At 43.3% G+C, this 16,593-nt stretch overlaps 1 protein-coding gene across 1 annotated transcript in view; it reads right to left on the bottom strand.

Annotated features, from left to right (window-relative positions):
• The window catches only part of HMGXB3 (HMG-box containing 3), a 72,273-nt gene extending 56,297 nt beyond the window's left edge, over nt 1-15,976 (bottom strand). Inside the window, 3 exon segments of the mRNA XM_040345010.1 lie at nt 4,634-4,808; nt 9,495-9,636; nt 15,873-15,976. Coding sequence (XP_040200944.1) covers nt 4,634-4,808; nt 9,495-9,634 — 315 coding nt within the window. The 5' untranslated portion in view covers nt 9,635-9,636; nt 15,873-15,976.
• Nucleotides 15,977-16,593: the final 617 nt, after the last annotated feature.

Here is a 16,593-nt window from a genome sequence, read left to right as displayed (position 1 = left end):
GGCTTGTGACATACTGTTTTCTGGCGAGTGGAACCCCCCCCTCGGGGAGTGTGACTCACGCGGTGCAGACCTGGGTGTATGGTGCACATTTAACTACTAGGATCACCATCTATCCTCAAAGCTGTCATCGCACTACTTCTCATAGGTTTAGCCATATAAATGCCGGTAATATATTTAAGTTTCTACTTGTTGGCTTCTGTATTCTTAATGTGTTTTTTTTTTTTAATCTTCTTGCCCCTCTTACCTAGTTTCCTGGGTTATCCTCAAAACACAATCACTGAGATACTCATGTGGGATCCCAGTAGACTGTGGGAAGCTGTCAGTCTTGCCTAAGTGAGAAAGGCAGAAGCTTGGGCTGCTCCCCTAAAAAAGGTATCCCCACCTAAAAAAAAAAAGTCCAGAGACCAGACCCACCTGTCCCTGAAAGACAGGATGTTGCATCGAAGATGAAACTGGGCAAAGGGAATTTCCTTGATGGCTCAAAGAAGGCTACCATCAGGTCTAGGATTCAAGCAAACGTGGACAGGTATATGGTTTCTGGACTGGAGAGTTTATAACCGAGAGCGGGTCTAAAGTTTCTCCTGTGGAGGAGACACTTATGTGTAAGATGTGTCCAGAACTAGACCCAGATATTCCAAGCGATGAGTTGGTTTGAATATGTACAGTATTTTTGAAGGTTCAGGACACTATTATCGGGACAATCAGAGAGATGTTATTCAACAGAGCCCTCGCAGACTGTTCCTTTAACAGAGGGTTGTCAAAGTATCCCACAATGGGGATACCATGAAAGTGCAACTTTAATACTGGGGCCAGAACCTTAGTGAATACCCAAGGTACAGATGAGAGGCCTAAGGGCAGGGCTATGAACTGGTAAGGCAGGGACCCTACAACAAAACATAGGATTTACTGATGCACCGGAAAGATAGGAACATAAAGTCATTCAGAGCCTCAAGATCCAAGGTTGGGGAATGTCCTCTTTCGGTTCTGCAAACAGTGAACAGGTTTGAGTAAAACCCATGAAACGGTTGTTCTACTGGAACGCGGGCAATGACACCTTGATCCGAAAGACCCACAAGGGCTTAATGAAAATCTGCTAGTCTGTAAAGCGGCAGAAAAAGGTTGCAGGTATCAAACAGTGCAGGGCTGCAGGAAGTGAAATTCCAGTTCGTATCCCAGGGATAGTGTCTGGGATGGAAATGGTCTGTCCCCCCCTTCTTCCTCCCCTCTCCACCAGATGGTTTGTCTAAAAAATTAACGTATGAATGGGACATCTTTGGTAATATGGTCTCTAGTGGTTGCCAACACCCCTGGTAGACAGGAAAAAATGGGGAATCCCCCAAAGTGGGGCTTTTGAGGCAACAGTAGTTAAAGTAGTCAAAGTTAGTACAAAAATATAATTATTTAATAATCAACAAAAAATATACATATATGACATAATAGTTTAAAAACAACACATAGGGGAGTGTCAGTTGAAAAAAGGAAAGAGTCCACAATACGAATACAGGGCCCTGTATTTGTATTGTGGACTCTTTCCTTTTTTCAACTGACACTCCCCTATGTGTTGTTTTTAAACTATTATGTCATATATGTATATTTTTTGTTGATTATTAAATAATTATATTTTTGTACTAACTTTGACTACTTTAACTACTGTTGCCTCAAAAGCCCCACTTTGGGGGATTCTCCATTTTTTCCCTCTAAAAAATTAACAGACCTTGCAGATAGATGGGGAGCGAAGTATGAAGGATCTCGAGAAGGAAGTGGAGGGAGTAGAGAAATAAAAGGGATGTTTCTTTACATTCAGAGAGATTACATCACAGTATGTTCCTAAAGCTGGGAAAACACCAACAGTCTTTTTTCTTGCAACCTGCTGGGTTGCCCGGAAAAAAAACCTGACAGCTCTGGTCGGAGCCACTGTACTAACCATGCAAGGTTAGTTCCGCAATCTCCCCCGCTGAGCTGTTGTGTTCTGACAGTGGGACAGCCCCCCCCCCCCACACCAAAACACTCCGATCAGCGCTCATTGGATGAGAGCACTAATCGGCTGCCGGTTTTCCAGCATGCACGTCCGACAGAAGCCAGGCTGAACGGCTTCTGTCAGACAGACCAACATACACAAGGGACAAAGTTCTTTTTTTTAGACCTGTCGTTGTCCCTCGAAATTCAGCCTGTGTACGGGGCTTTAGGCTTCTTCCCCTGAGGATAATGGGTGCTTCTGCCACCAGTAGCATCCTTGATGATGTTATCTAGAGCAGGTCTAAACACATTGTTTTTTAAAGGCTATGCAAATCAAAAGCTTCTTGCACAAGGGTTTCACAATTTATGCCCTCTGCATATGTACCAACAGACAGAAATTTTTGGCCAGTCAGACGTGGTTTAAAGAAGCATTTCCCCGCCAGAATCAGTCGAAGGGCAGGATCCGCCAGGGAAAACATCTAGGAAGAGCATCTAACAGCTTATCAGAATGGCACGTGCCTTGTTAAAATGGGACGCAGCCAGAACCACAGCAAGCAAATACTTTATAAAATCCTTACAAAACAGATACTACATAAAACACAAGATGCTTCCACTTTCTATAGATAAATAGTTGGAAGAAAGGATGCAAAGGGAGTATTTTTACAGCCTTAGGAGTTTTAAATGACCCAAGACTAAAAAGAACAATGGTCAGAGAAACAGGCTGGTACTGGTTAGTTTCAGAGAGAAGCACACTATCAATAAAAGTCAAAAAGGTTGCCTATAATTTGTGCATAATAGCACTGGAACTTGACTCTTTAGGGACAAGCCTATCAGTCAAAAACTTCAGAAAAGCAGAATCAGACATGACCCAGATGTCACTAGGGCCGTAAATAAAATTGTATAGAATATGATGGAGAAGGTACAAGAGCTTGTTTGTGACCTCTACAGTCTGAGTCAGCAAATAACTGGGTGGTTTGGAAACGCCTTAGTCAAAACAGCACCTCTAGCCACACCTGATGAAAGCCATTGAGAATTTCAAAGATGAGATGCACTCTGCCAGCAGAGGGCAATATGACTGCAATGTTGGAACCGTTAGTAGGTAGGCTGCAAGCAGCCTCAAATCGGTTAGTAAAAAGTGAGCTGGGTGCAGTCCACTGTACAGTGGGATTGTCCACTGTGTCCAGAACCAGACTGGATGGTGGCAAGGCAACTCATAGGCTCAGGGTAAGAGGCAAGGCCTCAAGTACTCATGAATTCCAGACAGCTAGTAGCAGGTGTGGATTAGATGGTCAGAAATTACCAAAAAATAACTGTAGACAGGCAGCAGGAACAGAACGAAAATCAAAGTTCCATGGGGTTCTTTGTAGGCGGGAAGAGTGTGAGATGCTTAATAATTGTTGTATGGTGGAAAGGAGAGCATGGGCGTGACACTTCTCCCAGCAGATGATGGCATTGCTCATTTGCACAGCATTAACTTAGGCAGGAAAAGGGAAATACTGTTGTCCAGAAACTTATGCAAATTAGATATGCTCCCGGTGCTTGGCATGACCTGCCTTCTCATTAAAGGGTCACTAAAGGAAAAAAAATGTTTTGCTGAAATGACTGTTTACAGGGTATAGAGACATAATAGTTAACTGATTCCTTTTAAAAATGATTAAAAATAGATAAAAACCAATCATATAATGTACCTACGGTTTAGTTTTGTTTTTGCTGTTGTTTCCTGGTTCTCTGATGTACAGAGCCAGAGAGCCAATAGATGGCAGTGAAGGTTTTGCAAAACGAAACTGGATTGGTGCTGAGAGGTTTCAATCACACCTCCTTGATTAGTCACCACAGTGAGAAATCACCCAGTACTGTGGTGATCAGGAAACAGACACCCAGGAAGTGTCCAGAACAGAGAGGAATTACAGCAACATCAAAGCAAAAACGAACAATGAGGACATGAAACCAGGACTGCAGTAAGGTAAAGGAAGCTATTTAGCTAAAAAAAAAATCCTTTAGTGACCCTTTAAGTGAGACAAGACAAGCACTGAGGCAAGCACAGTGGCACTGGACCTAGAAAGTACACTGCAGCTTACTTTTATTAGCACCAAGTCTGGAAAGCACACTACTACCCAGTGCACAAGTCACTTCAAGGCTACCCACCAATGTCCAGTCTAGCAGGCTTCAGATGCGGTACTTCAAAAGCCAGGCTGAGGATGATCTCATTGGATAGCTGCAACAGTGGCTAAAACTCCAGCAGCAATGTAGCGAAGAGTTTAAAAACAAAGAATAAAAAAAATTCTAGCAAAAATTAGGTTAGTCTAACACAGCAGAAAAGAGGGAAATAAAGAGGTGTATCCTTCTAGGCCACTAGCAAAAAAACAAGGCATGCTAGTAGTATAAGGGGTTATATTGTGCTGGCCTACAGATTTGTTTGTCAGCATCCAATACTCCTGTAGACAGCAGTAAACCCCAAAATGTTAAAGACATCCTGCGTCCTTCATTGAAGAAATATTGTTTTCTGGGATGAACTTGAATAGTTGCTCAAAAATCTTCCAATATACAAAATTATACAATATCTAATATACACAAAGACTGCAATATTTGCTTTATATAAATTAACTGAAAGAATAATTATTGAATCTATTTCAAATCATAGTTCTGATAAAGCTGCTGTAAGCGGCAGTACACATACAGGGTCCAGACCCTCCTTCTCCAACTTGGCTCGCTCCAGGTAATAGCTCTTCTCTGCCACACTCAGTAGTTTCCAGCTCTCACTGATCTTCTTGTTGATTTCGGACTGGGGAAGATGAGGTACCTCTTGCTGGACTTTGAGGTAGATATCATAGTAGTAAAGCAAATAGGCTGACCTGGAACATGAGAAGATGCTTAAATTTACTTAATAAAAATGTTTTTTTTTGTTTTACAAACATTTAAAGTGAACTTGTCATTACTCAAATCACACTAACCAGGTTACAGTATTACAATGCAGGAAAAACATGCTTTACAGCATGTTATATAAACACGGGTAGAAGAGATGCATGGTGGTACAAATCCCAGGGAGCTGTACCATGGAAATTTTAATACTTCCCCAAGAGTGTCAAGAGCTTGCATGCCTTCTCCCAAACGCCTACTGGTCCCGTCATTATTATTGGCCAAGGAGAAGGAAAGTAAGCTCTTCACATTATCGTGAAGTGTTGCATTTTACATGTTATAGTTTACTGGAATTTGGGTCACTTGAACCATGGGAAAGTATCCAATAGACATGTGCATTAAAAATGAAAGGACCACTATAAAAAACAAAAAGTTCAATATGGTCAAACAGCGCTGAAAAATTGGTTGTAAATGTCCAATTTCAATAGAATAAGTCTAGAGCATTCATCTGGAAACGGATTTAGAAGATCAAGGTAGTGGAGAAAGTTGATAGAATATCCTACACCTCTTCCCAGGATAAGACACCACTTGTGGGGCACACTCCCCTTCGGGGTACTCACTCACCAGAAGGTAAAGTGAGTGAGTACCCCGAAGGGGAGTGTGCCCCACAAGTGGTGTCTTATCCTGGGAAGAGGTGTAGGATATTCTATCAACTTGCTCCACTACCTTGATCTTCTAAATCCGTTTCCAGATGAATGCTCTTATTCTATTGAAATTGGACATTTACAACCAATTTTTCAGCGCTGTTTGACCATATTGAACTTTTTGTTTTTTATAGTGGTCCTTTCATTTTTATGTTTTGATGCATACGTCTTTTGATAGTATGTTTTAAATAGCTGCTTTCACACAACATTTGCCTATTTTTAGTATAATTTGGTAAATATTAATATATCTATATTGGTCTAACTGCTTAGAGGTTACTTGTCAGATTATTAACCTCTGGGTGATTGATTTATTTGTCAACATATCATTTGTGGCTGTGCAACCTGGCGCTGAGGTGTGCCACTAGGCCTAGTGTGGCATTGTTTTAAAGACATGTGCATTGCCTGCATTTTTTTATACTGAAAGTTTTTTATTGAAAATTACAAAAGGTTACAGTACATAAAAGAGTAAGGCAGTCTGTTATCAAAAGATATGATACAATGGTGTGTGAACATACCGCATAAAGAAAAGTTTGCACCAAAGTACATAAACAATAAACAAGTCACATCCATTGGAATAACTGCAGGGACTGACAGTATTAACTGCAAGATTAACATCAAACTAAGAAAATGAAAAAACAAAAAAACAAAAGGATGACCAAAAAAACAAAAAACTCAGGTTACTCATTTAAACGGAGCAGAAACCAAGTGTTCCATTTAGCATCATAAATTGGGATAGTGTCATGCAGTGTGGAATATCTTTTCAGATAACATTATTTGATCGACCCCCGCCAAAACCTGGGCGAAGGGGACAGTGCGAGACTTCCAATGAAGAGCCACTGTCAAATGTAAAGCAATGCAAATAGTATGTAGTAACTTCACTAAGTGCTTCGGGGTATCAGGGATTTTCTCAAAAAGTAGACAGTGAGTGTGTGTCAAAGCCATGAGCCTCCCAGCCAACCTATCCATCAGGTCCAGGGTCTCCCGCCATGTAGGTCGCAGCACTTCGCATTCCCAGAATAGGTGCAAAAGAGAACCCCGGAAGAGGACAGCCACGGAAACATAGGGAAGAACTTTGCGGGAAACTTCTGCTCAGTCTCTGGGGGGTATAGTACCAGTTTAATAGCAGACTCTCTGATGGTGAGGGAAATAGTGCATTTACGTAAGTTCTGCCAATTAGCCTCCCAATCCCTATGGTCATATCCAAGGTTCATTTCCTGTTCCCACTGAGCCATATATCTAAGCGTGGAGCCACCCCTGCTCCTTCCATAGATTTATATAATACTGAAATGAAACCTTTTTGTCTGGGGGAAGAGCTACAGAGGGTTTCAAAGACAGAGTTGGAGTCTGAGGGGGTTGTCGCATAGTGTGTCTGAAAAAAGTGGCGAATCTGCAAATATCTGTAATATTCACCCAAGGGGATATCTCTTTGGGCCTGAAGATGGGAAAAAGAGACAAACTTGTCTCCTTGAAGGAAATCTGCCAGAGATGTCAGACCACTAAGGGTCCACCACCAAAAGCTTTAGGAAACCTAGGATCACCAAAAAGAGAGGCCCCAAGGGGGACCTCCAATTTGAGAGCTAACCGAGATTTAAACCTATCCCATAGTTTTAATCCATGGGTCACAATCAGGTTCCTCACCATCAGGTCAGAAGCATAAGATCTAGAGGACCACAACAACCCGGTTAGATAAAATGGCAAAATAGAGTCTTGTTCAGCTTGTAGCGATCTAGATAGTTCATTGGTGCTTCCTGTCACTGTGTTACTGCCTGCCCCTATGAGGTACAAGCAGACAACTTACACTGGCAGTCTGCAGACCCCTGCATTGCACCAGCTGTTTTCTAATCACAGGATGCAATGCTTTGCAGGCTCTTAAAAAAATATATATAATAAAAAAAATAGTGCATATTTGTTTTACCTGCAAAAAGATGTGCATGTATTACTTTTTTTTTTTTTTAAACAAAGGTGAACGTATCGTTAAAGTGGATGTAAACCGACTCTCATCCTTTCTAAACTACTGTCATGGGTGCTGATCTGTAAGGATATAGATGCTTTCTGCATGTATCCTTACTTGTCAAATGTTTCCCCTCTGTCTGTTATAAGAACTGAAAAACTGCACATTCTGTGGGTGGAGTTGTGATGTCAGTAGACTCCCTGCCCACCTATACACTCCCCTTACACTGAGTTCTGCTATGATCACTAACAATCAGTCAAAATCCAGAAAAGTAACCACATGACTTCAGAAAAGGAGTGGGGGGTGGGAATTAAAAAATAATGCCTGTCTGAAGCTAGTGCATGATATATGTAAATAACCTGTCACTCACAACAAGGGGGCGGAACGGACTGAGGTTTTTCTCTGTAAGTCCGTTTTATTTCACTGAACAATAAAAGAGGATTGCTCAGAGCTGTATTAACTCTGTGTGGCAAGACTGGGCATCGATGATAGGAAATCTTATACTGTACATTGTGACATAAAAAATAAAAATAAATCTGTGGGTGGAGTCGTGATGTCAGTAGACTCCACGCCCACCTCCCCCCGGATTTAAAAATAAAATAAATAAATAATAATAATAAAAAAAAAATAATACGGGTTTACAACCACTTTAAAAATGTACGGCAGTCCGGTCGGCAAAATTTTCTTTCAGCAGAGGTATGAATCTCGTTAGCAATATAACATATCATGGTCCCCTGTACATCATCTTCAGCGTACTTTTCACATCTTAGTCCCCTTTACATCACAGTCCCTACTTTAAAGCAGTCCCACAGTGTCCTCAGTTCCCCTTCACCACACAGTGCCGCTGTACACGCTTTACATACCACGCAGTGCCCCTTTTACACCACGCAGCACCCCTTTACCCTACATTTATACCACACAGTGGCCCTTTACACTCAAAACAGCCCTTTTTAATGTAGCCCTCCCCTGCACAGTCCTATGGTACCTTTGGCAGGGCAGAGGTATTAGGTCTCGGACACACGATAGGTTTAACAGAGGACAACGGTCTGATGGACCGTTTTCATCGGTCCAAACCGATCGTGTGTGGGCCCCATAGGTTATTTAACCATTGGTTAAAAAAAAGCCAACTTGCTTTAAATTTAACCGATGGATTCCTAACCGATAGGTCAAAACCGATCATTAGTAGGCACAACCATCGGTTAAAAATCCATGCATGCTCAGAATCAAGTCGACGCATGCTTGGAAGCATTGAACTTTGTTTTTTTTTAGCACGTCGTCGTGTTTTACGTCACCGCGTTCTGACACGATCGTTTTTTTAACCGATGGTGTGTAGGCGCGACGGACCATCATTTAGCTTCATCGGACCGTTCTTATCGGATGGACTGATCGTGTGTACGCGGCTTTAAACATCCTGGAGTGTCCTCACCTGGGCCTCTATACCAGCCACCAATGTCATCCTCACAGCGGGCGGGGGCAGAATGAGCTGCAAATTGGGACTATGGGGTGGAAGTCTTTTCATATTAACAAGCCAGGTAATTACCTGCTTGTTAACATAACTTGGGCAGCTCCCACCCCTGTCCCAATCTCCAGCTTCTCCCACCCCCGCCTGCTGTGAGGATAACACTGGTGGCCGGGCAGGAAGCCCAGGAGTAGACACCCACCCATGGCAGTGGCACGGCCGTGGTCCGCACAGACTGTCACTCGGTCCGGTTCCGGACCACAGTCTGCCATTTAGTGACCGCTGCTCTAGAGGGTCTAAATCCGTATTCAACTCTCCCAATCTTGGCTTGTTTCTTTGAATATGAATGGGATCCACCTACCACATCCTCCTCCAGTTCAGCATTTATGAGCCACATACACTGGCCAGACTCTGGCCCACTCCTCATCTACAATCTCCACACCTGTCTCTCACTCCATCTCCAGGTATTACTGTGTCTGTGCAAGATGCATAATTTGACAAACGCTCCAATGCTAGTGGCAACAAGATACAAGACACTTTCTTTATCGCATGTGGTATAAAGTCTAACCTGGGTTTCTTCATGGAATCTCTCTGCTCAGTACATCCTCTGTATTTCTTCTTTTTAACAGGTGGTTTTACAGGCACATAGTTTTCTTCTATTTCCTCAGACTCCACGGTTACCTCAGTGCCATCAAAGGGATCGTCCATGTCTAAAGAAAACACAGTTATATTATTCTCGATTAGTCCAGTAATGTTTTTTCTAGGAAAATTCAGGACTGCAACCTGACAGATGATTGGTTCTTCCCTCTACAGGAAATACAAGGAAGAAAAAAAACTTTCAACTCCAACTAAGATGAAACTAGACTATCTCCACTAATGCTTGTGGAGAAAAAAATATCATTATAAAACAACCACAAACAGAAAGATTGGGAAGCAAGGTATGCTGTCCTGGATGATAACTAGAAACGGTTACTGGAAGAGATTTTTTTTGTCGCCAATCATCTTCCAGGCAGTAACCTGAAAGGAGCAGGAAGAAATAAAACAAGTCCACCTTAGGGTGGGACCACTGTCTGTAGAACTCTTCTGCAAATTCCAGGGTAATGGTTAAAGTGGTTGTAAAATGTACAATTCATATCTTTCAGTTATGGTGACAATAGTCACTAGGAGAAATGTAGAAAGTAAATCTCTCTCGCGAAAAGACAGACGGTAGAGCTGCAAGATTAAGTGTTAACAAAAATCAGGATCTCGATTCAACCCCCTCACGATCTTAATCCAGCATTTCCCTGATTCATGTAACAAGTGCTGAGAAAAACAGAGCTGTGAAATGAATAATAAAAAAATAAAAAAACTCAGCCAGCAAAGGTTTATCAACAGCGATAAAGAGAAACAATTGGGTTGATTTACAAAAGGCAAATACACTTTGCACTACAAGTGCAATCGCTGTATATCTGAGGGGTAGATCTGAAATGAGGGGAAGCTCTGCTGATTTTATCATCCAATCATGTACAAGCAAAATGTGTTTTTTTATTTTCTTTGCATGTCCCCCTCAGATCTACAGTGACTGCACTTGCAGTGCACTAGTAGTGAAAGTGGATTTGCCTTTCGTAAATAACCCCCAATATATCTCTCAGTTTCTTTAGATCAAAGGAATGAACTTCCGTTTGCAAATTAAGTCAGTTTAACCACTTAAAGCGGACTTCCACCTAAAAAATTTTTTTTTAAGTCAGCCGCTACAAATACTGCAGCTGCTGACTTTTAAAATAAGGACTTACCTGTCCAGGGTGCCCGATGTCCTCATCCGCAGCTGATCCGTCTTCTCGGCTCCAGGTGCAGGTGCCGACATTACTGGTAAGGGTATCAGGAAGTGAAGCCTTGCGGCTTCACAGCCTGGTTCCCTACTGCACATGCGCGAGTAGTGCTGCGCATTCTGAGTGGTCCCTGCTGTCTTCTGGGACCTGTGTGTCTCCCAGAAGACAGCGGGGGGGACGGAGGAGGGGCCGGACACAGCGTAGATCGCCACAGATCCTGCTAATACCTGTATTAGAATTGTGATCTTTATTCGAAGCAAAAAAAATGTAATTCTGATTTCATCCAGAATCCTACAGCTCTAGCAGATGGCATAAAAACGTAATGGGTACTAACACTTCCCCGACTGAATCCAAAACGAGCGTTACACCTGGTAATTCTGCCTTGAAAGTCTCTGTCCTTGCTCTGTTCAGGTCTTCCCACTGTGCTCTTGTTTTGTTACTCTCACTCATAGCCTCCTGATGAAGACTACAAGAAGATATTCCAACATATTACATAGAGAGACATACTCCACTGTATCACCTTAAAGAGGAATTGCGGTCTGCTCACATCATTTGTAAAAAACACATATTTGCCATTCTGAAGCTTCCCTCCAACCACTTTGCATATTATTTTATATATACTGTGATTCTGTACTTGCCAAATATGCTGCAGAAATCTCCCTCCACTGAGTCTGGCTGCATCCATTTTAACTGTGGGCAGCTGAAGCTGCTGCCTGTTCACTTCCTGGATTTACACAGAGGCACGCCTGCAGCTTTCATTGGCCTTCTTATGGGGAGAGGGAGAGGGAGAGAGAACCCTGGACATGCAAGTCCTTATTTAAAAATTGTGTTTGGGTACTGCGTCTCACGACCGCGCAATTGTCAGTTAAAGCGACACAGTGCCGTATAAGCAAAAAATGTCCTGGTTATTGAGCAGCCAAATGTTCCAGAAGTGGTCAACATTGTGGAAAATTGTGTTTTTTAGGGTTCTCGCACACAGGTGTGCTTTGCTCCATTCAGAATGGGATCCGTGAAAGGATCCTCTGCCGATTTAGAGCCCTTTAACACTCAAAACACCCAGGCGTCGGCGGTAAAGTGCAGCCATTTTAGTGGTGTTTTACTGTTTTAGCTGCACTTTTCGGGTCCTAGCGGGGCGCTTTGAAACCCCACTACAGCAAAAAAAGGGTTAAAAGCCTTTGCTGGCGCTGCCCTTTGATTTCAATGAGCAGGGGCGCTTTAGGAGCAGTGTATACACCGCTCCTAAATCGCCTCAAAGAAGCTGCTTGCAAGACTTTTTTTGACGTCCTGCCAGTGCACCGCTCCAGTGTGAAAGCCCTTGTGCTTTCACATTGGAGTGAAAGGAGAGGCGATTTACAGGTGCTATAGCGCCTCAGTGTGAGAGGGGTTTTAGAGTAGAACAGGCCAGATGTAGCTTTTGCGACATCCCTGCCTGTTGCATTTTGACAATGGACCCGTGCTGGATCTATGGGCTGATGGATGTAAACAGACCTTCACTACCTCCTTCATAAATGACAGGTGCATGCAAACAGCGGCAGCTGCTCAGCCTGTATAAAAGTAATAACAGGCTAATAGCAGGCATCACCGTTTGCTTGTAGCTGCACACCATGTACTTGTGTCCAGGTTCGCACATCCTTCCATAGCCGCAAGTATCTGCTTGGTGTATAGCTACATGTGAACAATTGCAGCCGCTGTCAGCCTGTCATTCCTGAGGGGCCGCCACTATTTGCACACACCTGTCATTCCAGTTGCTGATCCCTGCTTCTAAAACTTGGTGTAAACGCTTGTGTGAAGGAGGCCTTGGGGCCACAAAAAAAATGGAAAAGGATGTAGTCTTTTTCAGGTATTTTTTTGGACCTAGGAAGACTTGCATGGAGCTTCCAATCAGGTCCACCAGAAAAACTGTCAGGCTGGCCTGATCTGATAACCACCGCATCTGTTTAAATCCAATTGTCTTTGAGTCCATCTTGGTAGGAAAAAAAATAAAAAATAAGTTTGCACACTTTCATTTTATTTTATTTTTTTTAGAACAAAGCATGACAGATTGTAGGTACTGTAATAGGATGTCCATTTAAATCCACCCATCCATAGACCTAACATGGGTTCATTAGGCTTCACATCTTGTAAAGCAGGGTTTGATAAATTTGCTTGGAATCTAGGAGCCAGCTAAAAAAGTTAGGAGCCAAAAAACGCACCCCGTCCCCCCAAGCTCACGCGCAGAAGCGAACGAATATGTAAGTAGCGCCCGCATATGTAAACGGTATTCAAACCACACATGTGAGGTATCGCCGTGGTTGGTAGAGCGAGAGCAATAATTATAGCCCTAGACCTCCTCTGTAACTCAAAACATGCAACCTGTAGAATTTTTTAAACGTCGCCTATGGAGATTTTAAAGGGTAAAAGTTTGTCGCCATTCCACAAGCGGACGCAATTTTGAAGCGTGACATGTTGGGTATCAATTTACTCAGCGTAACATTATCTTTCACAATATAAAAAAAATTTGGCTAACTTTACTGTTGTCTTATTTTTTTATTTAAAAAAGTGTATTTGTTCCCAAAAAAAGTGCGCTTGTAAGACCGCTGAGCAAATACGGTGTGACAGAAAGTACTGCCACGACCGCCATTTTATTATCTAGGGTGTTAGAATAAAATATATATATATATATATATATATATATATATATATATATATATATATATATATATATATATATATATATATATATATATATATATTTGGGGGTTTTAATTAGAGGGAAGGAGATGGCAGTGAAAAAAACACATTAGAACTGCTGTTTTTTGCTACTTGTAATGTAATGTAACCTGTAATGCCAATGGCCACCACTCCTAGATTCCTTCTGCAGGCCTCAGCTTCCTTCTGTGCCGGCCGGTAATTGAGGCCACGGCTTTGCGGCCTTCTGCAGCCCTAAGCTTCCCCAGGTCACAATTTCTTGTCGCAATTGCAACCTGGCACCAGGATTTTGTCAAGGCCTGTTGTAAAGGAGGAAAAAAGTGCCATCCTTTCCATGCCGCTCTGATTGAGCAGAGGATGTGTCCACAGATCTGCTGCTGATCACAACAGACAAAGTCCCTGTGAAAAGTTGTATAAGTATTTTATAACCCCTACGCGCCGATCGTACGCACATTTGCAGCCTCGGCTTTAGGGGGTTATACCAGAATGATGCCCGCAGGCACCGTTTTTTTAGAGCGGGAGGTCGGCTTTCCAGGGATAACAACTGATGCGGCTAAAAGCCACTCGTTTGTTATCCCAGAGGAGCGGGAGAGGACATCCCCCCTCCCGACGCTCTTACCGGGCCTTCCCTTCCACCGGTAGACCCGATCCTCGATCCGCCACTTTCGGCGCCTAGAGACAGACTTGTACGAAGCCGGAAACAGCTTTGTTTCAGTCTTCTTTCTGTAAAAACGGAAGCGGCATCACAACGTCACTTCCGGTTTACTCGGCTGCCAATGGCGCTGACTTTTAAAAAATATACAGTATTCAGAATCGCCCTTTTTGGTGATCTGAATACTTTGAAGTGCAAAGGAGGGATTGGAGGTCGTTTAGACCCCCGATCCCTCCATAAAGAGTACCTATCACCACCTATTACTGTCACAAGGGATGTTTACATTCCTTGTGACAGCAATAAAAGTCATCAAAACAATTTTTTTAAATAAAAGAAAAAAAAACAAAACATTTTTTAAAGCGCCCCCCATCCCCGCAAAGCTCACGCAGCAAAGAAAACGCATACGCATTACAAACGCATATGTAAACGATGTTCAAATCACACATGTGAGGTATCGCCGCGATCGTCAGAGCAAGAGCAATAATTCTGGCACTAGACATCCTCTGTCACTCTAACCTGGTAACCATTTTTTTTAGGGTTGTCCCGATACCGATACCAGTATCGGGACCGATACCGAGTATTTGCGGGAGTACTCGTACTCCCGCAAATTCCCCCCGATGCCAAAATAGCTGTGATTAACGCGGCGGCATCATTTAGGTACGGGGGGACATGGCTGCATATGTGGGGGGGACATGGCTGGATATGTGGGGGGACATGGCTGCATATGTGGGGGGACATGGCTGCATATGTTTGGGGACATGGCTGCATATGTTTGGGGACATGGCTGCATTTGGGGACACATTTAAAAAAAAGTATCGGTATTCGGTATCGGCGAGTACTTGAAAAAAAGTATCGGTACTCGTACTCAGTCCTAAAAAAGTGGTATCGGGACAACCCTAATTTTCTTTTAAAGCGTCACCTATGGAGATTTTTAGGTACTGTAGTTTGTCGCCATTCCACAAGTGTGCGCAATTTTAAAGTGTGACTGTTTTTTTTTTCTATTTAACTTAGCGTAACATCTTTCACATTTTAAAAAAAAAAAATTTGGGATAACTTTACCGTCTATTTTTTATTTATTTTTATTCAAGAAAGTGTCTTTTTCCCCCAAAAAGTTGCGTTTGAAAGACCGCTGCACAAATACCGTGTCACATAAAATATTGCAACAATCGCCATTTTATTCTCTAGATTCTCTGCTATATATATATTTATTTATTTGGGGGTTCTAAGTAATTTTCTAGCAAAAAATACGGATTTTAAGCAACAAATGTCCAAAATAGGCTTAGTAATGGAAGGGATAATAATCTACAATACAAATGACTGTAAATGGTTGAAGCTGAAATGACATCTCAGCCTGCTGATGTCCCATGGACACCTGACCTGGCTGCTGCACACAGGACTGTCTGCTTGTGTACAATGATGTGAGTGTTTGTTGTCTATATCTATACACTGATCACACATCAATCCCCTCCACCAGTTCTATGACATCCCTCCCGACCCTTTTTGTGTCTCAGGAGTCTCTCCTCTCTCTGTCCCACACAATACACAAGAACCCTGTCTGAGGGCACAACACAACTGTATATGTTTTGTCTGCTCTTCTCTCTCCCCTCCCCCTACGCCTATTCATGTGCCTTCATACTGACTCGGGCACTCCCCAACGTCCAATGAGCGGCCGCCTTATTAACTCTCTCCCGGACTTCGCCTTTTGCTGCCCTCCGCAGCTCCCTATAGCCGTTCTACAAGCCCCATTCACACCCGCCGCAGATAGCTGAGCCCCGGCACCCCTGTCTGAGCTCCTTACCTGCAGTCCAGGCCGAGCGCCGCTGAGAAAGTCACTCTGTCTCCTCCATGCCCTCTCCAAGATGGCGGCCTCGCCACTAGGGCGGAGCGACCAATGGGAGCGGGGAATGAAAGGCCAAGGGCCAATCAGCAGCTGCCTTTTAGCCACGTGTGTCCTGAGGTAGAGGATGGCAAGGCGGATAAAGTGATCAATACATTACAGTTCGTTAGGTTTGTAAGAAAGAGCGCTGGGGCCAAAGGGGAGGGTGTAAAAAAAAAGAAGAAGAAGAAACTGTATCAACTCAACAAATCATAGGAGCATTTAAAGTGGTTGCAAACCCTTACGGACCACTTAGACCTACAGGTAAACCTAGATTAAGGCTTACCTGTAGGTTCAACAAATATCTCCTTAAAGCGGAGGTTCACACAAAAAGTGAACTTCCGCTTTTTGGAACCCCCTCCGGTGTCACATTTGGCACCTTTCAGGGGGGAGGGGGGTGCAGATACCTGTCTAAGAGATTCGGGAGTCCGTCCCCCACCCCCGCTGTCTTCTGGGAAACACTGTTCCCAGCAGAGAGCGGGGACCAGTGACGGCGCGCCGCGATACTCGCCACATGCGCAGTAGGGAACCGGGCAGTGAAGCCGAGGATGGCGGCGGAAGCAGCCGAGGACCGAGCGATTGCTCAGCCTCGTCTGCTGACATTGCGGGCGCGCTAGACAGGTAAGTGTCCATTTTTTAAAAG

The sequence above is a fragment of the Rana temporaria genome, chromosome 3, assembly GCF_905171775.1.
Source record: "Rana temporaria chromosome 3, aRanTem1.1, whole genome shotgun sequence".
Taxonomy (NCBI): domain Eukaryota; kingdom Metazoa; phylum Chordata; class Amphibia; order Anura; family Ranidae; genus Rana; species Rana temporaria.
Note: the sequence above shows the minus strand (reverse complement) of the source record. Positions and strands in the feature narration are given on the sequence as shown.